We start from the raw sequence: 25,405 nt of genomic DNA, 5'->3' as shown, positions 1-25,405 counted from the left end.
GGTACCACATTCAAGATCATGTGTGCCTTTGGGAAAGTAAAAAGTAAGATTGGAGGTGGTGGTATTTCAGAAGTGAAACTTCATTTTCTTTCTTAAACAAGGGCCTTTGAAAAAACTATGGCAAAAAGTCATGATCTATTAAAGCTGGGTGGTGTCTGAAATGGGTGTTATCTTCTGTGCTCCCAGTACTCAACAGTTCTCAAAAATTAGAAGTAGCCAATTATGAAGGTCACAGGAAAAAAAAACAGTACTTCCCACCTTTTATTAGACCAATTTTCTAGGGTACACATAACTTGTACAATTATAGTTTAGTCTAAACGTCAGAACTGTTAGTTTTTCTATTTTACATTGCTTTGGGGGTATTCAGGCCTACAGAAATTTCTTAAACTGGGAATTTTATTTTCCCTAGCTGGGGCCCAATCCTTAACATGCTTATGCTAGACACTGCTGAACCCCAAGCCCATGGCGCTTGCTACCAGAACCAATGTGTTCAGGTAACAGAAGACTCTATCTGCTTCAAAGGGTATTCACCACTTGAGGAGAGGAATCTGGATTGCTTTAGGCCAATTTCAGTAATGCCGTTCTCCAGGTCAGTAAATGATTTAGAAATGGGCATTTAAAGTCTGTTAGTAAGACAAGTAGGTGAAGTTCACCAAGGGGCTTCTGTGAAAAAAGAACACCTTAGAGACACAGCAGTGCACAATCTCTTCTTTGGGCTTTGGACATTGTTGTGCAAGTGGACGATGCCTGGAGATGTCGCCTGTCTTGCTACACCATAAGGGGTCAATCCTGAGGATAAAGACTCACAGCAGAAGATGCATGGGCAGAAAAACATGGAAAGAGTCTGGGTCCCTGATAATACTGCTGAGACACTGAACTTCGACAAGTCACAGAACGGCCCTACCTGGGCTTATGAAATAAAATTTCCTTACTCTTTAAGACCTATTTATTTAGGTTTTCTGCTCCTTGCAGTTGACGGCACACTGAGACAACTCTTTTTTTTTTTTTTCATTTGTTTAAGCAACCTCTCCACCAACATGGGGCTTGAACTCACAACACTGAGGTCAAGAGTCGCATGTTCTACCAACTGAGCCAGCCAGGCGCCCCAAGACAATGCTCTTTATCAAAACAAAACACAAAACTCTGAAGAATGTACGAATTCCAGTGAGCTCCTGATGATTATAAAGATCTTGTTATTCTCACACAGACTGGAGGCGGGAGTTCTGCAAACCACACAAATAGTTGCAGCTTTACCAGAACCACCCCAGTTTTGTTTCACACTTTCTCTGTCACTGAACAGTCTGAAAGAGAATGTGCCTATTTTGTTTTTAGCATTGTTTAGCCACAACGAGAACGGTGAGGGAGAGTCCAAATTTGCTTCTTTGTAAGTATTTAAAGGTGTTTAGTCCGTAACATTCCTTTGCAACTCTTCAGACACGGCTCCCAACAAAGGCGGTTTCAACGTGTGTTCCAACTTCCTACCTGTGCCTCACACCTGGGCAGACGCACAGTCCAGTATCCCACCAAAGTACTTACCAAGATTGTACAGCCCACTCCTAGACCTCTGGAGAAAGTTTTCATCTTCAACATCAGGCTTCTGTGATAATGAAACAACTACAAAGGTGTAGACAATAAAATGGATTTATTTAAAAAGAAAACTACAAAATTTGACATTGAGAGAGATAAAAAGAAAAGAAAAGAAAAGAAAAAAGACCCACAGGATTTAAATTGATAAATACAAAAGCGATTGGCTATAAACAATGTAAAAATACATTTCCCAGTCCCCAAGCAGAACATAATTTAAGTATGGCAGTTATAAAATTCTTACATTGTATGCATTTTCTCTTAAAATCTTTAAGAACCATTTTAAAGAGTTTATTTGTATAAAATATAACAAATCTAACATGGCTGTTAATAAAAAATTATGTGACATTTCAGTTTATTGAGTTTGCCCTTTTTCGGACATCAAAGGGGTTTTGGTCCCAAGTTTTCCTTGAACTTTTTTTATTCACCACGTGGTCTTTTTACTGGAATTCCTTCTACAATAGAAGAGGGGGGCCAATCAGTCATGGGTCCCATAGAGAACAGGATGAAGAAAAGTTCCAGAGGGACCCAAAATACCAGCAAATACATTATCTTTCTGCAAAGGGAAGGTTAAGTGGCAGCTAAGAGGCCCACTTCTGCACCAATAAAAGAGACGCAAGCCAAGCCTCAGAGCGAGCAGCGCTGCGGCTCGATGCCGACGTGCTGTACGGAGGCGGCCAGCTGGGACACGTCCCATCAAACTCAACGAAGCCCGTGCACACGCGGGGACCCTGAGGTAGCCCGGATGGTTTGCTGTGAAAGCCCAGCTGGGTCTGGATGATATTTAAAATGACAGTGTACAGTCAGGGGTGAAATTCCAGAACTTGCTGACCATACGCTACTTATCTTCGAACCACTCTTCATTCTTGGGCCCAGGACCCAAGCTATTTCTCCTCTCGTGGATGGTACGCCCAATAAAGACAGCATCCGTGATCGGGTTCATTATCCCCTAGGTGGGTAGTGGTGACAGCACCACGGGCACTAGCATCCAAACTTGGGAACAAATGGATACAGTCCTGAGTCATCAAGAGAGGGCAGCAGCCGTGGGAGGCCGTGCTGCTGAACTCTGACCACCGCACCTGCCACATCCACACACACAAATGAGAAATTTCAAATGGATAGGGTCATTAAATGGTCTCACTGGGAACACGATTCCACTCCTTCAGAAGGAACACCCGGTCCACCTAGCCCCGGAGACTTCCAACGAAGTCCTGAAGTACCTGACACGTGGGCTTATTGCCTTCACGCCAGAGTCCTGAGTCAAAATTCTAAGAGGAGGACAAGAAAGATCTACTCTGTGAACCCCTTGCTCAGAAAGGACCAAGTGCCCTGGCCGGCTGGCTCTAAGACAACCTGCCAGCAAGAGGCCATTCTTGCAAACGATCAGAACGAGTCTGAAGCGGAATGGCTGGGCTGCCCCTTACACCATCCTCAGGGTTAACCTGGGCAGGATTTGCTAGATACTTCCTTAAGAAGGTCTCCCCCAAAGAGAAGTCAGAGTAATCCCCGACGTGGGAACAAGAAACCTAAAGATCCCGCTGCATACTCTGTGCAGTTAAAAGGGCCCCAAAGTTTGGATTACCTAAAGACAACCGCCATCGGCCAGAGACTCCTCTCTGTCAGATGATGAAACAGTGTATGGACCATGTGGATAAAGAGAAAAGGGAGAATCTCAAATAGATGAAAAATCAAAAGCTGGGGTTTTGAAAAGAGGGTAGGCTTCAAAGAAACCGCTCAACAGACTGATACAGCTGTATTAACTTCGGTAGGAAGAGCCATATATCAACAGGGGAATGGACCAATTCCTAGCTCCCAGTATGAACTTATCTCTTCAGACAGTGGTAAGCAGTTGAAGCCTATTTTTAATAATCACTGTATTGTTCAAGAAGTGTATCTTTTTTAATCTTTGGTCCTTAGCCATGAGAGTTTCTTCCATTTTTCTGTGTGTTATATTATATAAAAAATCTTTTTTTTTTTTCGCTTATCAACAACAAAGTGCAGTATAAACATAGGGTTTCTGATATTGTTTCTTTTCTACGTATAAAACAACAACACCTCCCATACAGTTTCTATTATGCTAGAAAAGGTCTCAGAAAGAGTTAATAATAATTATCCTAAAACGTTACAATATAATTTTAAGGCTGAGTGAGATACAGTAAAGCCTGGGTATTTCAATGACAGAATAAAAGATCATCAGTTGAGCTATGTGATTTAAAGAAACAACTGTCCTCCGAAACAGAAACAAAACCATTTCATTTGACAGAAGTTTTAACTGTTATTTAAATACATTTTTTTTTGAAACAACAAGTTCTCTGGCCTAATTTGTGGTGACTGACACAGAGTCCAATATCGACAAAAGTGCCTTCCTGCCCTTCCCCTTGTTCCCCCAAAGAAGTGGTTTAACCATTACATAAATTCTACAAGAGTTTGTGCCAGGGCTCAGGCATTACGCAGCTGATACCTTATGCAACACCCATTCCCTAGGTCCTTAAGCATTAAGTGGTTCAGTGGCCTCTGTCCTCCTGGTAGCCTCAGGTTTTCTCATCTGGGACTCCTGTCGTTTCTCCCAGACCATACTGGCAAAGTCAAACAGGAACATAAAACTTGCTAGGAATCCAAACACCTGGGGAGAAGAAAGGGCGAAGGTTGTATGATGAGTTTTGGAATGTAATCTCACATTTCCTACTGGGCTCTGAAAGCGTTTTATACAAGCAACACGATTCATCAATTTTATCTTATACACATTATTCTCAACCCCTGGTAATAAAAGACTTTTTAAGGTCATCAGAAAACTAGAAGTTACAAAAAAAAAATCTAGAATAATGGCTACTAGTTGAAGTTCTACAAAAGAGAGATGTCCAGCCTTATGTGTGCATGTGGGATGTGGGGTGCCAAACCTGTGACACTAAGGTTAATAGATGAAAAACAAAACCGTAGAAAATGATACAAAACACAGGATTATTGGCAATGGTTAGACTGACTCACAGGTGAGATAAGAGAAATACGTGAGTAGGGAGTGAGTGAAAATGGCACAAAGTGATCACTATCAAAACAGAAATTCTATTTCGAAGATCCTTTTAGGTTAAATTACCTAAAAAATATTTTCCAGTTACTTGTCACACTGTCATGACACAGCAACATGACACCATGACCTACTTCCTCTTCCTTAAATCACTTCCTCATTGCACTCCTCTAACATACGATCAAGCATTCTGAGAATTCTGTTAAGAAGAAATCTTCTTCACTAGCAAAACCCTTAAAGAAATGGGGGCCAAAGAACGGCTCTGTAAAGAGAGAAAACTGGTGTATGTGATGGCTAAAGTCCCTTCTACCTCTAGCGCCCCATCTCCATGATTTTTTATTATCGCTTTTTTTTTTTTTAGTTTTAAGTTTTCCAGTTAGTTAACATACAGTGTAATGTCAGTTTCAGGTCTATAGTTATTCAACAGTTCCATACATCACCCGGTGCTCATCTCGACAAGTGCTCTCCTTAATCCTCATCACCTATTTACCCCTCTGGTAACCATCAGTTTGTTCTTTTTTTTAAATTATTTTAATGTTTATTTATTTATTTTGGGGGAGAGAGAGAGAGAGAGAGAGAGAGAGCGCGCGCGCCAGGGAGGGGCAGAGAGAGAGGAAGAGAGAATTCCAAGCAGGCTCCGCCCTGTCAGCACACAGCCCTATGCTCAATCTCATGAACTGTGAGATCATGGCCTGAGCTGAAATTAAGTCAGACATTTAACTGACTGAGCCTCGCAGGTGCCCCCAGCAGTTTGTTCTTGATTTTTAATATTTTGTTGTAGTTCCAATCTCTTGACTTTTCACACCCAACCCCTCAAGAATATGCATCCTGCCTCATTTCACTATAAAGCAAACTGAACTCCAAATTCATCAATTTACCCAAATAGCCCCAATATATCCAACCTAAATTTAATTATCAATCCCACATCTCTAAAGCCAAGTCGCTTCTCCCCTCTGGAGTCTTCATTTTGGCTTGATGGCATCTATCCCCTTACTGGGCAAACATATTACACACTTTAAGGACAGATCAGATGTCACTGTGTCTGTGAAGCCATCCCTGACCCCCTCGAGAGCCCCAGTTCATGCAGGGCCCTCTATGCCGTAGCATCCAGACAGATGATATTCCCGATCTTTTGCTCACATACTTTTCAATTTTTTCTTCTTTTTTTAATGGACTCCCTTACTAATTTAAGTCTATAAATTTTTTTCATAATAAGTTGCAAAAGGTAATGTCCAGCATATTACAGTGAGTTTTTTTTAATTTTTATTTTTATTATAAATACTGAGTTTTTAAATACCAGTCACTCTTAAATATAGCCAATGAAATCTAAATACTGTAATAGTCTAACACATCACCTAATTATACAACTAAGCTTTGTTTTAACAACCTGGAATTTTATGCCATGCTTTTTTCCCTCTCTTCAACTCAACTTTCCTCAATTCTATTTCACTTCCTCTAAGGATTTTATAGCAATGCACTTCTATACCTTAAAACATTTCACTGATCACCCTATCATACTCCTCTGCAATACAAATATGTATATAAACTGAAATTAACCATAAGGGTCATTAAAACTTAGATCTTTCTCTTCATGTACCGATTGGTTCATGTATTTATGATTATGGTTCAGGCATAAGTATTACTTGTTGCTAGAATGAGTCGAGGTTCAGCACTGATTTAATTTCGGTTTTGTTTTGACATGTGTGCTAACAAATTGCTCACATGAACAGGTAGATATAACCATGCAAGTCCCTGAACTCCCTTTAAGTTTTCTATAATTGAGAGTAGTTTTAAATTTTTTTTTTTTTCAACGTTTTATTTTTATTTTTGGGACAGAGAGAGACACAGAGCATGAACGGGGGAGGGGCAGAGAGAGAGGGAGACACAGAATCGGAAACAGGCTCCAGGCTCCGAGCCATCAGCCCAGAGCCTGACGCGGGGCTCGAACTCACGGACCGCGAGATCGTGACCTGGCTGAAGTCGGACGCTTAACCGACTGCGCCACCCAGGCGCCCCAAATTGAGAGTAGTTTTAATGATCTATTAGCTGACAACTCAATTAATTATAACTTCAAATTTGTTATGAACAAAGTATTAATTGGAATCCAGCTGACTTGCAAGAGGATTTGTTATTGTCATTTGTCTGTGTTCACAAATCCACGACATGGCCCTTGATTTGTAATTCTGAAATCCAAAAAGCTACAAAAACCCAAACGTTTTCATGATTTACTTGGCTCAAAAGTGACACCAGGCAAAACTACTTACAGTCTTTATCCCCTTTACTGTGAGTATTCATGGTTCAGAAATATTAACATGTTGGATTACAGGGTCTGCCCCAGGCCCTCTGCAGCACTGCCTTTGTAAAATCCAGAATATTCTGAATTAAAAAAAAAAAAAAAATCTGGTCCTCCAAGGATTTCAGATAAAAACATTTCCTTATCGATCTCATCTATCAGGCTGAACCTTTCGATCATTTCTCCTGTGTATTCTCTACACCTAGTGTGGCTATTTTACACCTGCCATGTATGCGTGTTTTTGCTGCACTGCAAAGTAGAAAAGAAGATACGGAAGTCAGATAACAAAGTCAGTTCTACCCCTTCCATTAGCAGGAACACATTCATATGTGGAGTGATTAGGTTTTTATTGACAAAACTTGGCCAAATTCTAAACACAGGTTCTAGGTTGCTATATCATATTTATTTGCGCTTAGGTCCTCCGTTCAAAATTAACACTGAAAAATAAGTTAAAAGATGAACAATGCTCCCCTATTGTATAACCTTTTAGTACTTTCCAAGCTCCATATTTCTAAGGAAACAAAAATAAGCAAGGGTTCAAAATACAAGGTACTCACAGTGGCAGCTGTCTCAGCTGGGGTCCTGTCATGTGTGGAGACGAAAATGATGGATGCCAACAAAAACACACATCCTGTGCCCAAAGTAATATAGAAATCCTACACATGTGCACAAAGAATACAGTAGGGTTAGGTTCATAGAAACAAATGTTTTTGGCTTTTACTTTTAAAAAACTTTGGTGACACAGCTTTTTCATGCAACCCAAATTTACATGCTTCAGCTTCTAACTTTTCCATAAGCTTGGCATTCATTAATTACCCTGTAAAGGAATGCTATCCATACTTTGGATGGGGCGTATTCAGAGCACATCACAAGATAATCTTTCAATAAAAGCAGTTCCCCAAAAGGCCATGCGTGTGTATGTGTGTGTCGTTTTCTCTAGGACATATTAAAATTTCCAAAGCCATTTATTACATGCCATCTTACTTCCAGCAAAAACAAAAACAAAAACAAACAAAAAAAGAAAAACCAGACACAAAAAAATTTTTCTTCCCTTTCAAAGTATAGATGGTCCCTGACTTACAATGGTTCCGCTTATGATTTTTAACTCTGGTGCCAAAACACTATGCATTCAGTAGGAACTGTACTTCCAGCTGTGGGTGTGGGTCCTCTCAGGCTGGCGCTGCGCGGGATGACCCTCCATCATGCTGCTGGGCTGTGGCAGCGGCTCTCGGTCAGCCCCCGATCACGAGGGTAAACTACCGGTACTCTGACAGCCCTTCTGCATCCACACAGCCCTTCCGTTTGTCACTTCGGGACAGTATTCAATGACATGAGTCAACACGTCATTATCAAACAGGCTTTGTGGGAGATGACTGTGCCCAACTGCAGGCTAAAGTAAGTGTTGTGAGCACACTAAGCTATGATGTTCAGGGGGCTAAGTGTATTAAATGCACTTTCGACTTAACGGTATTTTCAACTTACGATGAGTTTTATCGGGATGTAACCCCATCATAAGTTAAGGAAGATCAGGATTCTATGCTAGGATGGCCTCTCTGAGAGTACTTCAGTGCTCTGAAAGCACTCTAGAAAAGAGAGAATCAGATGAACCACCCGTCATTAACCAAATAAAATTATGCCAATAGTATGTTTTTAGACACGTAAATTTTCTGGAATAACGTATTGTTTTCAATCATTCCAAGTAAGTAACCCAAAATGGGCTTGTATGATGAGCTTATCTGCTCTATAGAGGCTTCCATATCTCATCATAATGTAGCTCACGACACAAAGTTCTCCATAGGTTCCCAAGGGCTCTCTGGCATTATCTGGTAAGACTCCCTGTCAGATGCCAACTGCAAACAGCACTTGACATGCACACTTGATTCAGAGGAGAAACCGGTAAAATGACAGCCATCGCTCAGGGTTTTAAGTCTGATACTTTCAGAGTTTCCTGAGATGCATCTCCAGTAAACCTAATATCGATAAAACTACCCAACACAGAATTCCCAGACTGTCCGCTGTTCACGTAACATTTACAAAAAAATTTAAGAGATTTTCTTTTTGCTTCTGAAAGAGGTGTTTTTTGGGGCGCCTGGGTGGCGCAGTCGGTTAAGCGTCTGACTTCAGCCAGGTCACGATCTCGCGGTCCGTGAGTTCGAGCCCCGCGTCAGGCTCTGGGCTGATGGCTCAGAGCCTGGAGCCTGTTTCTGATTCTGTGTCTCCCTCTCTCTCTGCCCCTCCCCCGTTCATGCTCTGTCTCTCTCTGTCCCAAAAATAAATAAACGTTGAAAAAAAAAAAAAAAAAAGAGGTGTTTTTCTATAATACTTTTGTTTTTCCTATTCCTTTGAATGTTATTTCAAATCGGCGACACACAAATATAAAACTCCATTTACTAATATTTGGATTTCATTCAAGGAGGTATTAAACAGGACAACCATTTTGAGACAGAATACTTTACTGTTCGATAAATATGGGCTCTGGAACCAGACCACCTGAGTTCAAATCCCAGTTACACTACTTCCTGCTGTATAACTTTGAATTTGTTACTTAATTACCTGTGTGCCTTAGTTTCTCCATCTGCAAAATGGGAATAAGAACAGTATCCTCTTCATAAGTGATTCTAAAGATTTGATAATCTGTGGAAAATGCTTAGACCGCCAGTATCAGGCACACAGTAAGTGTCCCACAACTTTTGGCTACTATTACTCTTGACAGAATGTGAGCCACAATAGCACGGAATAGAAACGATTCTCCCTTCAAAAAGCTTATTGGTCCTCCCTAGACACTACCACCATCACCACCCCATCACACACTCAAAACAGAAAACCTCTGACATTAAAAAAGTATTTGAGTCCGTTAACAGGTCAGGAGTAAAAGTGATTTTTAAACCTTTCAAACAAACATGGAATCCTTACAGTGTTAGGTGAAAAGTACAACATATATGACTGTAACTCTTAATCATCATCTATGAATAGACACGAAACACCCAAAAGAAATAAAATATTTACAGTTTTTTTTGTAAAATATCTACAAAGGCTGTTTTAGGATGAAATGACTAATTTATTCCTTGCCCTACCCCCCAGCATTTTAAGATCAGCACTTACTCTAAAATAATTTAAATGCTCAAGATGTCATAAATGTTTTACATCTTGTTTAGTTATAGACCATTAAACTGGAAAACACTGTAATATTGTTTCTTGTCAGGGGCGCCTGGGTGGCGCAGTCGGTTAAGCGTCTGACTTCAGCCAGGTCACGATCTCGCGGTCCGTGAGTTCGAGCCCCGCGTCAGGCTCTGGGCTGATGGCTCGGAGCCTGGAGCCTGTTTCCGATTCTGTGTCTCCCTCTCTTTCTGCCCCTCCCCCGTTCATGCTCTGTCTCTCTCTGTCCCAAAAATAAAATAAAAACGTTGAAAAAAAAATTTTTTTAAAAAATAAAAAAAGATCAAAGTTCTTAAACACTACAGATGCAGCACTAAAGTTTAAACATTTCTAAAAATATTCGTACGGACAGTGATACTGTTTTGCTGTGGAGAGAGTAAAAACTGAAAAAAATCACTTCAATCTTAAATGTTTACAATATAAATTCATACACTGGAACTAAAAATCAATCAGCTTAGACACAAGTTAACTTTTCACTTGCCCCCAAATCTTACCACATACCTGTCTGCAGAAAGGAAGGACTTAGAGATTACAAATATGATTACCAAAAGCTCGAAGATATTCTCTGTATCCTCATCTTAATATGCATATTCCATACAATAAATAGGCTCTATTACTGTCATCATTATACAGAGATCTAGATAACGGGGGGCTGATATCGGCCATGACAGAATCTAAAGTTGGCTAGGGCACTGGTTCCAACAGGATTCAGTGGTGGCCACAGAACGGAATCCAGAGTGTGCAGGGTTTTTCTGGGTTCCAATCTCGGTTTATTTTTACCCTAGCTGTGTAACTTTGGACAAGTTACATAACCACCCTGAATCTAAGTTTCCTCAATGGAAAAATGGAGCATTACAATATGAGGATTCTAAGTCACAGTATATAAAGTATCTGACACGAGTCTGTGCTGACAGCAGCTGTTACCAAGGAAGGTAATGGAACGGTCATATACTGGCCACACCAAGATCCGCATGTATGCGCTCATCAAAGACTTGATGGATGGGATTCACACTCTACCTGTTTTGTTTTGTTTTTTTCAAAGTTACTTTTTTAACTATTGTGGTATCAATTTTTTGTTTAATTTTTAACCTTAAAATAATTCTTTTAAAAGAAGGTAACAGATCTTACAGCACAAAATGATAAAGGGTAGTACAAAAGGGTGTACAGATAAAAATAAGTATCTTAGGTGTATACTAATATATGACCCAATGTTTACTTCTCATTAATTCAAAACAATAACAGAATTTTACTGATTTGTATTTACCTTGTTACACCGTTTTGTTTTGTTTTTTTTTTTTAAAGTAATCTCTACCCTCAGTGTAGGGCCTGAACCCACAAACTCGAGATCAAGAGTCACACACTCTACTGACTGAGCCAGCCAGGTGCCCCTATCCCTTATTCTTAAAATTTTTTTTTTTTTTCAACGTTTATTTATTTTTGGGACAGAGAGAGACAGAGCATGAACGGGGGAGGGGCAGAGAGAGAGGGAGACACAGAATCGGAAACAGGCTCCAGGCTCCGAGCCATCAGCCCAGAGCCTGACGCGGGGCTCGAACTCACGGACCGCGAGATCGTGACCTGGCTGAAGTCGGACGCTTAACCGACTGCGCCACCCAGGCGCCCCCCTATCCCTTATTCTTAATAGTTAAAAATTTACCCTAAGTTTTATCTTTTCCCTCAGAGATGTGAATTCTTACATATGTCGACCCTGACATTTACAATTCTTCACAAACCACTACTGTTTTACTCCAATACTACTGAAGAAGTAAAATGCTCAATTCTTCCTTCCTTCCTTAAGTGCAGTCAGTGTGTGAATCATCTCATGTGTCATCTCACAAATCCACACTATACTCAAATAAAAACATGCGCTAGCAGACCGAGTTTAGAAAGTTATGTATCACTGATTTTGTGAAAATAAAATTTCCAATGTGCACTTTCAGTAAAAGGGAAATTTCTGAACAATGAATTCAACAAATGCCTCCTTAATCCACTTATGGATAAATTTCTTTGTAATAAAAATCAAAACCACAGGTAGGATTATGTGGTGTCACATTTTAAAACATTTTTTTACTACTATTTTTTTTTGAGAGCGTGCACACACACATGGCGGGAGAGGGCCCAGGAGACAGAGCCAGAGAATCCCAAGCAGGCTCCGTGCTCAGTATGGAGCCTGACGTGGGGCTCGACCTCGTGACCTTGAGATCACGACCTGAGCTGAAATCAAGGGTCGGATGCTTAACTGACTGAGCCTCCCAGGCACCCCTGTGTGGTGTTTCATTTTAAAAGTTCCAGAAATACGTCACATTAGTTCATCACTCTCTCTAGCATCCAGCATAATGCCTGGCACAGGACAGGTACACAATGAAAAACTGTAGAGCCCACGAGCGACACCCTGAAATGTGAGAAATCAAAAGTGACAAAAATCCTAGTTTTTAAAAAATACCTAACGGGAGTTAGGGGAAACCACCCATAACTGTAAACTCCTGGCTGTGTCCGTCCTCCTTCTCATCCCATTTTCCCCGTCTCCCCCACCATCTGGCAGGGAAAATGGAGCTGCCGAAGGGCAGAACTGGAACAATGGATAGTGTCTTCTCCTGCTCCTGAGTGTTGCAAGCATCCCTAGTTTGAACAATAAAACAGCACAGGACTCCAAACAGCTATGTTCTTCATAGAGGGATGACAGGTCTTCATGCTTACCGATGACTTGACTTTGACAGCATCGACTCTGTCATAAACTGGAGTGCAGTACACAATCAGAATGAGGAGACTCAGGAGAAAGGCACTGCAGCTCACAAATTCAAAAAAGTAAAGTCCTCCACACAAAGTGCATTGTGACACGACTTCCTCGCAGACGAAGGCCAGCAGAGACAGCAACTACAAAAGAAACAAAACATTTCACTTAAGTGTTTTCCAGAGAAGCCTACAGTATTCAGAAAACATATTGGTCCACGCAACTATCTGTGAAGTGGAGACCAGGGCAAACACGATTACTAAATGCAGCTGATCCACACAGAACTTACAGTCCGGTTGCCTTGAAGGGAATCCAAGTTCGCAAATAATTAACTACCAAGTGCTAAAGGCCAGAATGGGCAAAACACAGCGTGTTGCTATAAAAGCACACAGGAGAGGCCCTCCACTTGGGGGGGTCAGGAGAGGGTTCCCGAAGGACAGGAGGGTCAGCTTCGGGGGTAAAAGACAGGGAAAGAAGCTCGAGGCACAGAAGCAGTCCACAGAAAGACCTGGAGGTACAAGAGCTTGGTACCCCTCCCACCCCAATGCATACATATATCCCCCCGCCCCACTGAACCATGCAGTAAGTTGAGTCCGCATGGTTCAACTATCCAGTGTGAAGGAAGGGGACCGCAGCACAAAAATGATTAAACCAGACCAGGGAGGTAAGCAGAGACTAGATCTAAATGTCCTCTCTTATTATTAAAAATCGGATTTTAAGGATTTTCATGCAAATGGGCAGCACAATCAGGTCTATGCTTTTAGTAGTTCTTGCTGGCTACAACATGGAGAAGGGACTGGGGAAAGGGCAGATCCTGGGATGGACATCCAGTTGGGAAGGTGATGTAGGAAATCAGGGCAAGACAGTGACCAGGTAGCAGTAATGGAGAACAGTCTGAAATCATTGCAAGACGCAGTAGAAGCCCTTATCAGGACACATTTAAACAGAGTAGGAAAGGGCCACCTGGGTGGCTCAGTTGGTTAAGCATCCATCTTGGGCTCAGGTCATGATCTCACGGTTTGTGGGTTCGAGCCCCGCTGTCAGGCTCTGTGCTGACAGCTCAGAGCCCGGAGCCTGCTTCAGATTCTGTGTCTCCCTCTCTCACTACCCCTCCCCCACTCATACTCTGTCTTTCTCTCTGTCTCAAAAACAAATAAACATTAAAAATAAATAAGTAAATGGGGTGCCCGGGTGGGCTCAGTTGGCTGAGTGCCCGACTTCAGCTCAGGTCATGATCTCACAGCTTGTGGGTTCGAGCCCTGCGTCAGGCTCTGTGCTGACAGCTCGGGGCCTGGAGCCTGCTTCGGATTCTGTGTCTCCCTCTCTCTCTGCCCCTCCCCAACTCGCACTCTGTCTCTGTCTCTCAAAGATGGATAAACATTTAAAAAAACTTTAAAAAATAATAACTAAATAAACAAATAAATAGAGTAGGAAATAACATACTTGAACGCTTTAACTTAAAACGAAAAAGCACGTTTATTCACTAATCTTTTGAAATTGGGCTTTTCTTGGAGTTTGAGCCTACTGACTGCAACTCCACATCATGTTTTCTGCACTCATCACTTTCTTCATCTGTAACTACCACTTCCAGACCAATGTTAGTTGAAGTGGAGCAAGGCCTTGGACACCTGAGAAGCAGAGTGCAGAATCCTTCTAGATTTGGACAAGTTTTACTAGCCTTCTACAACAGGCGTCTCGCTCTAACTTAATTCCACAACAAATACTTTAGTAATTTATTTTTCGGACTTGCCAAAGCATACAATTTCGTTTTCACAGGAAACAACTCCTTTCCACACTCAATTTTAGTCTGTGTGATTGATATTTAGTTAAACGTCTGACGATAGAAAGCGTAATTAGCAGTATTGCGAATAACACAAGTCGACTGATGGCAGAGGCGAGAGTGTTCAAGAGGGCCTGAAGTCATATGCTCACTCGAATGTAAATTTAAAAAATTAATTAATTAGTTTAAAAAAAAAAAAGCACGCAAGAGGGGCCTCAAGTGTGCTCAAGAGTGCCAGACAGGGGCGTGGGTCAGAATGCTGTGCCCTAAACGGACAATGGTTCACTCTGGTGAACTCGGCAACTCAACATTACATGAAAGCACCCCCACTGTCGTATGCACACACGATACTGATGCACTGGGGCCTCACTGCAGAAAGAAGAGTCGGGTCTTTTTGGTTTTTCTTCTTTTTTTTAAGAGGCAAGGGTGCTGGGGAGAGAATCCATTCAGTTTTAAATATCCTGGGTATGAGCGGTTTGTGAGAGAGTGAAGGAAGGTATCTAGGAGGCAAAAGGGTACGCAGGTCTACAGCCCAGGGGAGAGGTCGCAGGTGGAGACGAAGACGTGGGCATCAGCCAGTGAGATCCCCCAGAAGGAGGAAAGCTAGCTTAGTGCAGAACTCTGAGCAACCCCACGATTTAAGGGATAGACCGAGGCGGAGACACCAGCAAAGGACAATCAGGAACAGCATTCCAAGCGGGTAGTAGAACAAGAAAAAAGGATTTCTACCAAGAGAAAGTAATCAAGAATAATGAATGCTACTTAGAGGTCAGGTAAGAACGACACTGAAACACTTACATCATACAGGGCTACAGGCGGCTGCTGGTGACATCAGCAAGCCCATGGCAGTGTGGTCAGGCAGGGAGGCTAAGATTACAGCACTGCACAGTGAGAAGTGAAAGGAGGACAAAGCGGTGAGATAGAGCCAGCACAGTCACAAGCTGTACTTTGGAAAGACTGGCCAGACAGGGGAGTAGTGGACAAGGTCAAAGGGATGGGAATTTCAAGATGGGAGAGAACTGAGCATGCTTAAAAAGGCAGAAACCTGTAAGCTGGGTGGGTCTCAAGACGAGGAAGAGAAGAAGCTCTCTATAGGTAGGATTTGGGGCTCAGGTTTGGGGCTAACAGAAAGAAGAGAAAGAAGAGAGGTTCACTTGGGCAGGTTTGTGTTGGGCAGGGTTGTGTGGGTTGTGTGGGTTTTGCGAAAGCTAGGGGAGTTTCCTTTGAGCGTTAAGACCATCAAGATGGTGACCTAAACCAAAGCCTATCAGGAAATGTCATTTTGCCCCTCAGGCCAGAAGCAACCAGATATATTAATGGCAGCAAGAGTGCTACCAAAAGAAGCAGATACATGTCACTGCATAGTATAAAAATGCTAACCTACAACATACTGTCATCAAGAAGAAGTCAATGGCACAGCCACTCTGGAAAACAGCTGACCAGTCTCTTAAAAACTAAACAGGCGACTGCCATATGACCCAGCAACTGCATTCCTACCTTCTCCAGGAGAAATGAAAACTCACGCTTAGGCAAAAAACAATACATGGATGTTCATAACAGTTTTATTCATAATAGTTCTGGAAACCAGAAACCATCCAGATGTCCTTCCACCATGAAGGAAACTGTGGTACACCCATAACATGGAATACTGCTGAGCAATAAAAAGGAACAAACTTCACATACACAACAAGTTAGATGATCTGCCAATTATGCAAAGTGGAAAAAATTCCAAAACTCAAGGGTTACCTACTACATGGTTCCACTTACATAGCCTTCTTCAAATAACAAATTACAAAGCTGGAGAGCTCATTAGTGGTGGCCAGGGGAGAGGGGAAAGGTGTGACTGTAAAGGGGTGGCATGAGGGAACCCTATGGTGATAGGACGGTTTCTGGAACAGTTGTGGTAGCGACTCTAGGAAGCTACACATGTGATAAAACTGCAGAGAAATGTACACACACACACACACACACACACAGAGTACAGAGGCCCTCCCTGTACATTTTGCTTCACAAGTTCCTGTGAATCTATAATTATTTCAAAAGAAAAAGTTAAAAAGGAAAAGGTCAAACCTACATTGGTATGAAGGCCTCTAAGGGATTTCTCCCCTCCAATGAAATTCTGAAAAGAATCTATGTAAGGATAAACACAGATCTTACTGCTAGGATTTCCTACAAGTTAGTGAGTCATAAAATAGTCCAGCATATCCCAAACAACTTCATTCAGAGAGAGGTCAGGTAAGGCACTCCCAATCATTGCACCCGGGATACAAAGTGACACAGCAAGACGAATCCCAGAAAGCCATTGTGTAAAGGTACTTCCCCAATCTCCTGAAATTATAATTACAGGATGAGTTTGTACATGACTCCAGTATAATAAAATACTAAATGTCTAATATTCCATTTGCTTTATTCTTGCCTCTATGTTAAATCTTACCCAACTTTTCGCAGTTTCTCTATGAGAAATTTGCAAAATATACCTCAGGTGTACACAAGTCAATTAACTGTGAGAAGATCTCAGCCTAAAACTCTAACTGGGGTCTGAGAAGAGTTGATCGTGAGCCATTCTTATTACAATGAATTAGATTATCAGGAACACTCCCATCTGTGTAGCCTATAGGACAGTAAAATCTTTTCTAGAGAAATACAGACTGCTTGTCTATTCTTTGCAAGACACTGGCAGGATCTAGCTCAGGTAGCAGCAATCAGTGTCTTCATTACAAGTCCTGCTCCAAACTTATTTTTTTTTTAATTTTTTTTTAATGTTTATTTATTTTTGAGATAGAGCACGAGTCGGGGAGGGGCAGAAAGAGAGAGTGAGATACAGAATCTGAAACAGGCTCTAGGCTCTGAGCTGTCAGCACAGAGCCCAATGAGGGGCTCGAACCCATGAACCGTGAGACTGTGACCTGAGCTGAAGTCGGAAGCCCAACCTACTGAGCCACCCAGGTGCCCCAATCCTGTTCCAAACTTATTAACAGGAGTCATTCTCACTGACCTTAAGCCTCAGATGGGTATTAAAAGGCAGATTCTGCACGGACACCCTGAGAGACTAAAGGGGTACAATACCAAGTTTGGGCATTTACTAGTTCCTACTCCCAGTTAAAGGCCAAGCGATCGGCACTACAAACTATATTCAGTATGAAGTTTACTCGTGACTCCCCATCTCTGTCCGATGCCCCTAACCTTCCTATATATAATCTCCGACAGCACTATACAGTACCTTTATGTTATACACCGGAAACTGATACATGTCAATTATATCTCAATTTTAAAAAACTTTTTCAAAAAGTGTATTTGAGTATTATTGATCCAACACTGTAGTATGTACAGGAACACAAGGACAGAGCAGCAAGATCAGTGCATAAGAAAACAATACACCTCATAACTTAACATCCATTATCTGTAAATTCGGGAAATCTCAGGAGAATGCTTGGATCCACCTAATAGTGGCAAGAGAAGGGTAAGTGGAAACGTGAGACTCAAAGCAGGGCCAAGAGACACATACGATCTAGACAGACAGAGGACATTCCAGGTGGGGGACAGAAAAGAACAGATTCATGAAGGCAAGAATTTGCATGGTAAGCCCCGCAGAAATAATAGGACAACTGACCTAACTGGATGGGGAGTGATGATAAAAACGTTTAAGGAGCCAGGTGTTAGGTTATGTGATGATCTGGCCAGGGAGTATGGATTCTGGATGAAAGCAACAGGGACTGCCCGCCTGGTTTAGCTGGTTACGAGACAGGAGGCGCAGAGGACTGGGTGGGGCGTGAAAGAGTATCACAGTTCAGGAGGAGGAAGGAAAAGAGAAACTAGTACCTGACAAACAAGTCACAGGAGGTATAACACTTCTTAGGAAAACTCCTTAATAAGCAAGTAAACAGGGGCAGCTGGGTGGCTCAGTGGGTGAAGCATTTAACTCTTGATTTCAGCTCACATCATGACCTCAGGAACCTCATGTCCGGCTCTGTGCTGACAGTGCAGAGCCTGCTTGGGATTCTCCCTCTCTCTCCTTCTCTCTGCCCTTCCTGCCTCTGCTTGCAAACGCACACTCTCTCTCTCTCTCTCTCTCTCTCTCAAAATAAGTGAACAAACTTAAAAAAAAAAAAAAACAACAAAAAACTATAGGGGCACCTGGGTGGCTTAGTTGGGTTAAGCGGCCGACTCTCGATTTTGGCTCAGGTCATGATCTCGCGGTTCCTGAGGTCAAGCTCCGCATCCAGTTCTGCGCTGACAGCCTGTTTGGGATTCTTTTTCTCCCCCTCTCTCTGCCCCTCTTCCAACCTCACACACACGTACTCTCTCTCTCAAAATAAATAAATAAATAAACATTAAAAAAAAATATATATATATATAACTTAAACAAAAAAGCAAGTAAACATACTCCAAATCATTAATCAAAGTGAAGGGGGTGGTAGTAAAGTGGTGCTTACTTTATTTTAATCGTATTTTCTAATTTATGTATATTTTTCGGTAAACAAACACTTTGTAAAAAAAAAAATTTTTAACGTGAAAGTTAAGAGAAGTAATAATTTCAAGAAATGTGTAGTCCCCAGCATTAAATACCAAAGTGGTTAGGGATAAGAAAAGAGGTAAGGTCACTGAACTGGGTAAGGAAAGAATGATGAATGTTAAAAGTAAGTTGAAAGGGGCGCCTGGATGGCTCAGTCGGTTGAGCGTCCAACTTAGGCTCAAGTCATGATCTCGTGGTTTGTGAGTTCGGGCCCCGCGTCGGGCTCTGTGCTGACAGCTCAGAGCCTGGAGCCTGCTTCGGATTCTGTGTCTCCCTCTCTGTCTGCCTCTCCCCTGCTCATGCTCTGTCTCTCTCTGTCTCAAAAATAAATTTAAAAAATTAAAAAAAAAAAGTAAGTTGAAAGGCTCAATTATTATTTTCTGGTAAAGTTTTACTCTCAGTAACATGAAGACCTCACATTAAATATTGCTTAACGAATACTAAGTACCTAACAACAGTATGCCCAGTGCTGCTTCTTCTAATAACATAAAATTTTCCCAAATAGAACTATGGGCATTGTCAAGCTTTTGGAGCTGGGAGCCTCTTGGAGGGCACAGTCTCCTACCCTTGTGTCTACAGGTGATGGAATGAATCTCGGACAGGCCTGGTCCCACGCTGGCCAGGCACAGCCAAAAACCCAGGTCTCCTGACTCCCACTCTGTGCTTTCTCCCCCCCCCCCCCCAGCCGCATAAAAACTGCTTATTAGGTTCATTTGACAACTATGTATATCTGTGTAGGCTTCCCCCTATAAGACTGGATTTTCGAAGTTACAATCAGAGTTCTGTGCATTTCCCCTTTTGCTGTTAAATGTTACATTAAAACCAACGTGCTAGGGTCAACACATTTGGGAAATCTTAGTGACTAAGACATGGCTTACTCACAGTTCTGGTGATTTAAACATTCAAATAATGACTACCCTGTGTCTCTCTCCGTTTCAGTTTCACTACCCTTTCTGAAACTTCAGTCTTCCTTAAAATTAACAGTCGTTATTAAACACTAAGTCTCTACCATTTGTCTTTAACAGTCTACAACTAAAGCATTTCTCATAAAAAGAACTTAAAAAAATTTTTTTTTTGGAGAGAGAGAAAGAGCATGAGTAGGGGAGGGGAGCAGAGGGAGAGAGAAACAATCTCAAGCAGGTTCCATGCTCATCATGGAACCTGATGCGGGGGGGGGGGGGGGGGGGGGGCTTGATCTCATGACCCTGGGATCACGACCTGAGCCAAAACCAAGAATCAGACGCCCAACGGGCTGAGCCACCCATGCGCCCTAAAGAGAACGTTTTAATGTTCGCCATTCATTATAAGGCTCCAACTACAAAATTATATTAATTCGTGAATTAATGACCTTGCTACTAAAAACCTGTAGTCAGGGGCACCTGGGTGGCTCAGTCGGTTGAGCGTCCGACTTCGGCTCAGGTCATGATCTCGTGGTCCGTGAGTTTGAGCCCCGCGTCGGGCTCTGTGCTGACAGCTCGGAGCCTGGAGCCTGTTTCGCATTCTGTGTCTCCCTCTCTCTGGCCCTCCCCTGTTCATGCTCTGTCTGTCTCTGTCTCAAAAATAAAATAAACGTTAAAAAAAAAAAAACAAAAAACAACCTGTAGTCATATGTAAGATCCAAGTAAACAAATCTGTCAGCCTGAAGTTCGGCTAAGCCTCCCTTGCCTTAGGCAAATATTGACTCTCACAAAGGTTCAAAGATATAATTTGCTGACATTATGGATCTTCCTCAAGGTAAAAATATAGCATTTCAATTTAGTACAGATCAATTTTCACATTTAATGGTGAAAAGGACACCATTATAAGATAAACTGCTTCTAGGTGATTTGTTTCTTGGGACCTACAGAGTCTAACTTCATTTTATAATTTGATAAATTTAAATCACTGGTGAATTCTAAAGCAAACCACTTGCTTGAAGAGTCATTATAATCACAGTACTGTGCAGCCATCAGGACATTCAACTGGTACCATGCACACAGTGCCAGCTTGTTGCAGAGAGAATATTGCACAGATTTAGATCACTGCACCAGCTTACTAGCAAGGAATCAGGTGGCCAGTGGCAATGTTCCCCTTAAGACAAAAACAAACTCCCTCAAAAATAACAACTCCCCCCCCACACACACACACACTAGCAGAAGGACCAATCTAAGGATAAAATACACTGATAAATAAACTGCATAAATTTAGGACTGCAATGACTCCTTACACTGCATTCCCAGCTGAGTCTTTATTTCTTCTTTAGCTCAGGAAGGGCAGTTGGTAGGTAAGGGATGCTTATATTCTGGACAAGCCTTTGACAAAATAAAAGTTTTAAAGGAATGGTAGTAGACACAGCTATGTAATTCCAAAAGTATCTAACTCAAGAGCTAGTCATGCTCTTTCATCTTTGACCTCTCCTTCCGTTTGTAGGCTCCCCTTGTACCCCTTTGGCGTTCAGCTCTGTACCAGCACCCCCCAGAGCCGGAGATTTGTAAAAATCTAACACAGTGAAAAGAACCTCGGAGGAAAGCTAATTCAGTCTCCTTTAACTCTAGGAATGTCCTAAGTAGGCAGAGTCTGATTTTTAAGTTTTAGAGTAAGATTCCTTTCTCTTTTGGGGTTTTCAGAATCTGGTAAGATTTGGGGGTCTGGAATAACATACACAAACACAGAAATGCACCACATTTTGGATAAAATGTCACATGACTTCCAGTTCCCTTGTTAAAGTACCTCCTCTCCCAATTATGGGGTTCTCCATTACAGTAGTTTCCTTATTGGAGCTCTGCAAAGCTACTTAATTAAAAAAAAAAAAAAAAAGTTATCTAGGGGCGCCTGGGTGGCTCAGTCAGTTAAGTGCCTGACTCCTGATTTCAGCTCAGGTCATGATCTTGTGGTTCATGAGATTGAGCCCCGAGTCGGGCTCTGCATTGACAGTGCAGGGCCTACTTGGGATTCTCTCGCTCTCTTTCCCCGGCTTCTGTGCTCTCTCTCAAAATAAATAAATAAACTTTAAAAAAATAATAAAATAAATAAAAAGTTATCTAAAGTAAAACAACCTAAAGGCAGAATGTGGTTTTTAATAATGTACTTCTACTTTAGCAAAGAAAACTTTGCCTGTTGCCCAAGCTGGATGACAGTTTTATTTCATATATAACTTCCTTGGCACTTTCTGCATAACTCCTACAATATACTGTTGTGAAAAGATTAAGGACATTATTGAAACAAAGCAGGAACTAAAAGACAACAATCAAAATGGAAAGCAATAATGAAATATTTTTTAAAATCTGTTTTAAAGAAAGCATTCTTGGGGCACCTGGGTGGCTCAGTCGGTTGAGCATCTGACTTAAGCTCAGGTCATGATCTCGTGGTTCGTGAGTTCGAGCCCTGCATCAGGGTCGCTGCTGTCAGCACAGAGCCCACTTCAGATCCTCTGTCCCCCTCTCTCTCTGCCCCTCCCAGCTCACACACTCACTCTCAAAAACAAATAAACATTTTTTAAAAAAGAGAAAGTATTCTTATAACATTACAAGTTCCCCATAAAGAAATAAATGCATACCTCATTTTACTGCACTTTGCTTTACTGCACTTTTCAAATTGAAGGTTTGTGACAACAAGGAGTCAAGCAAGTCTATTGGTACCATTTCTCCAACAGCATTTGCTCACTTCAGGTCTCTGTGTCACACTGTGGTAATTCTTGCAATATTTCAAACATTTTCATTATTATTATATTTGCTATGGTGATCAGTGAACTCACTGAAAGCTCAGATAATGGTTAGAATTTTTTGGCGATAAAATATTTTACATTAAGGTATGCATATTTTTTAGACAACGCTATTGAACACTTCATTGACTACAGTATAGTGTAAGCATAACTTTTATATGCACTGGAAAACCAAAAAATTCATTAGACTCGATATTCCCTTTACTGCGGCAGTGTGGAACCCAACCCACCGTACCTGAGATATGCCTGTAAATGGATTTCAAAAAGAGACATTAGTTTTTATTCTTTCCCTCTTCTCCGTATGGTATGATGGAGAACAAGCAGGAATAGTCTACCAACTTTTGCGAGGCAAATTCGTCTGCTCCTCTTCTCCACAACCCAGTCAAAAGTCTATCACCAAAATTTCTGGTTGTATTCTTTTCCGGGGGTATGGAATACAGTTTATTAAAGTATAAATAAGGTAATGAGAAATTTTACTGTAGCTTTGCCATTTCTGATTAAACAGGAAAAAAACAGAACGGAAAATAGGAGATTTAAGAGGCAGGACACCAATACTGATGATGTCCTTAGAGCAGCAAGAATATTTCAGATGAATACGAATTCTTTTCTGTTCTACAGAGTTCTACTATTTATGTAGAAACATTTTCAGCTCTACTGCAGAGGAACACAGCTGATATCTAAAAGTCCTGTTCGAACTGACAAAAGAACAGAAAGAAGCACTTCTGGGCAGAAGGAACAGCTGATAACAAAGGAACAATGGCTGGAGGGAACCCCTGATGCCTGGAAAGAACTGAAAGGTTTCCAGTGTGAACCACCCAAAGTGAAGCTGGAAAGAGAGAGAGCCAGACCCTCTTGGGTTCCACAGGCCACACTGTCACCTGCCTCCAAGTGATTTCCAAACTATTCCCAGATGTGATCGTTTTGATAAGTAGTGCCGGTTTTCTGACAGCTATTTTTCTCTTTAATAAAAATAGGCCATCTGAGTTCCAAGAAAGTTAAGTTCTGGTTATCGGAATTCTAAGAACTTAAGTTCTTCCTAAGGAAACCAACTGGCTATTTTTACTTGAGATGATTAAACAAAACCAACTTACAAACGTTCTAGGCAGTCTGATTTTTCCTCTTCCGGAAAATGGTCACCTTGGTTAAAACAGAACTTGGGATGTCAGCATGTGTGTAATGTGAATTAAAATTCAAAGGTGTTTTGACATTTTCACTACTAGGTGAAGGCGCGTTTACTGCCTAAAGTAAACGGAAACTCAATAAAATTGAGGGAGAGGTATGCCATGCCCTATTTTTGCCACCTGCACACAAATACAAGCTGTCCCTTTCACTTTGTACTTCGTACACACATATCGCTCCTTCAGAGGTAATTCTTTTCCAGCCAATATAAGACATCTGGGAGACAATTTACTGAATACACACATCTCAATACCGTGAGGAGTAACGGAAGACTTTGTTCAACAAATTAAACTGCCCCATGGGATCGTACCAGGAAAACCGCAAGAACCAGAGAAAGATAAACACAAAGCACGTCGTAGTCTAAATACAGGCATTTTGGACGATACTGCAGAGTAACAGCTGGGAGAGGAGACGAAGGTCGTAACAGATGATGGAGTGTCAGAAGTCTGAGCGGCTGACTTGGGTTTTCCGACGCATTTCCTGGACCCGCGTAACACGCTCCGGGGCCCTAGGTCGTCCTCGGGGACCCAGCCGGGGAGACCCTGGGGCTGAGAGGCAGCCCGGCGGCAGGAGGTATCGCCCCCCTTTCCAGCAGACAGAGAAGGAACTGGGGGTGTGGAAACCGCCGCTTCCTGAACAACCAGATCGAGGAGAAGCAGCTCGGCAGCCTCCCAAGCCCGCAGGCCGGCGGCCCCGGGGCCAGACCCCCTCTGCCCCGGCCAGGCTCGCCCACCCCGGCCGCGGACTTACCAGCTGCAAGACTTTGAACAGGCGCCGATGCAACCGAAGCCGGCCTAGAGAGAAGTAGGCGGCCAGGCCGCTCCGGCCGCCCCTGGCAGGGCCCGGGTTCTCCTCAGTGGTGGGGCCGTACACCGCTCCATTCTCCATCGCCCAGGAACGCGGAGGCCGCACAGGTGGCGCCGCGAACTACACCGACTCCAGAAGGACCACCGGCCGGGCCGTCACTTCCTGGGCCTCCGCCCCCGCTTCCGCCCCACCCCGCCCCGCCCCGCCCCCGCTCTAGCCCCGCCCCCGCCGCCCTAGGCCTTATCCATTTATCAAACTTCGTAAAGATCTGGAGACTTTTCTTGCAAAGAGAACAGTTTGTCCTAAGGACCGAGTAAAGGAGGAGAGGAGATAAAGCTGGAGATGTAGGCAGAGGCCGCATAATGTAGAGGCCTTGCGGAGCAAGGAAAGCAATTAGGTTTCATTTTAAGCGGAAAGGATTGTCTGAAAGGACTTTCAGGATTGCTCCCTCCTGCATCTCTCTGAATTCCTTTTAGGCTTACTTGTCAAAATCACTGAGATTACTTGTCTCTTCCTTGTTCACCAGCTCCAACAGTCATATATTTTAATTTTGTGTAAATTTAAGGAAACTCATCAAGGAATGTAATTATATTTTAGCAACTGAAGTTGATTGAGTTACACGTCAGGCACACATATTTTC

At 42.3% G+C, this 25,405-nt stretch overlaps 1 protein-coding gene across 1 annotated transcript; it reads right to left on the bottom strand.

Annotated features, from left to right (window-relative positions):
- Positions 1-1,625: 1,625 nt before the first annotated feature.
- Positions 1,626-24,939, bottom strand: CMTM6 (CKLF like MARVEL transmembrane domain containing 6). Its single transcript, XM_025914157.2, has 4 exons — positions 24,709-24,939; positions 12,753-12,929; positions 7,457-7,555; positions 1,626-4,207 (listed from the first exon to the last, which is right to left on the bottom strand). The coding sequence occupies exons 1-4, from the start codon at positions 24,844-24,846 to the stop codon at positions 4,073-4,075; spliced, it is 549 nt and encodes a 182-aa protein (XP_025769942.1). The 5' UTR covers positions 24,847-24,939; the 3' UTR covers positions 1,626-4,072.
- Between the last annotated feature and the right edge of the window lie 466 nt (positions 24,940-25,405).

Source organism: Puma concolor, chromosome C2 (assembly GCF_028749965.1).
Source record: "Puma concolor isolate L17-30 chromosome C2, mPumCon1.1.hap2, whole genome shotgun sequence".
In the NCBI taxonomy this organism is placed as follows: Eukaryota; Metazoa; Chordata; class Mammalia; order Carnivora; family Felidae; genus Puma; species Puma concolor.
Note: the sequence above shows the minus strand (reverse complement) of the source record. Positions and strands in the feature narration are given on the sequence as shown.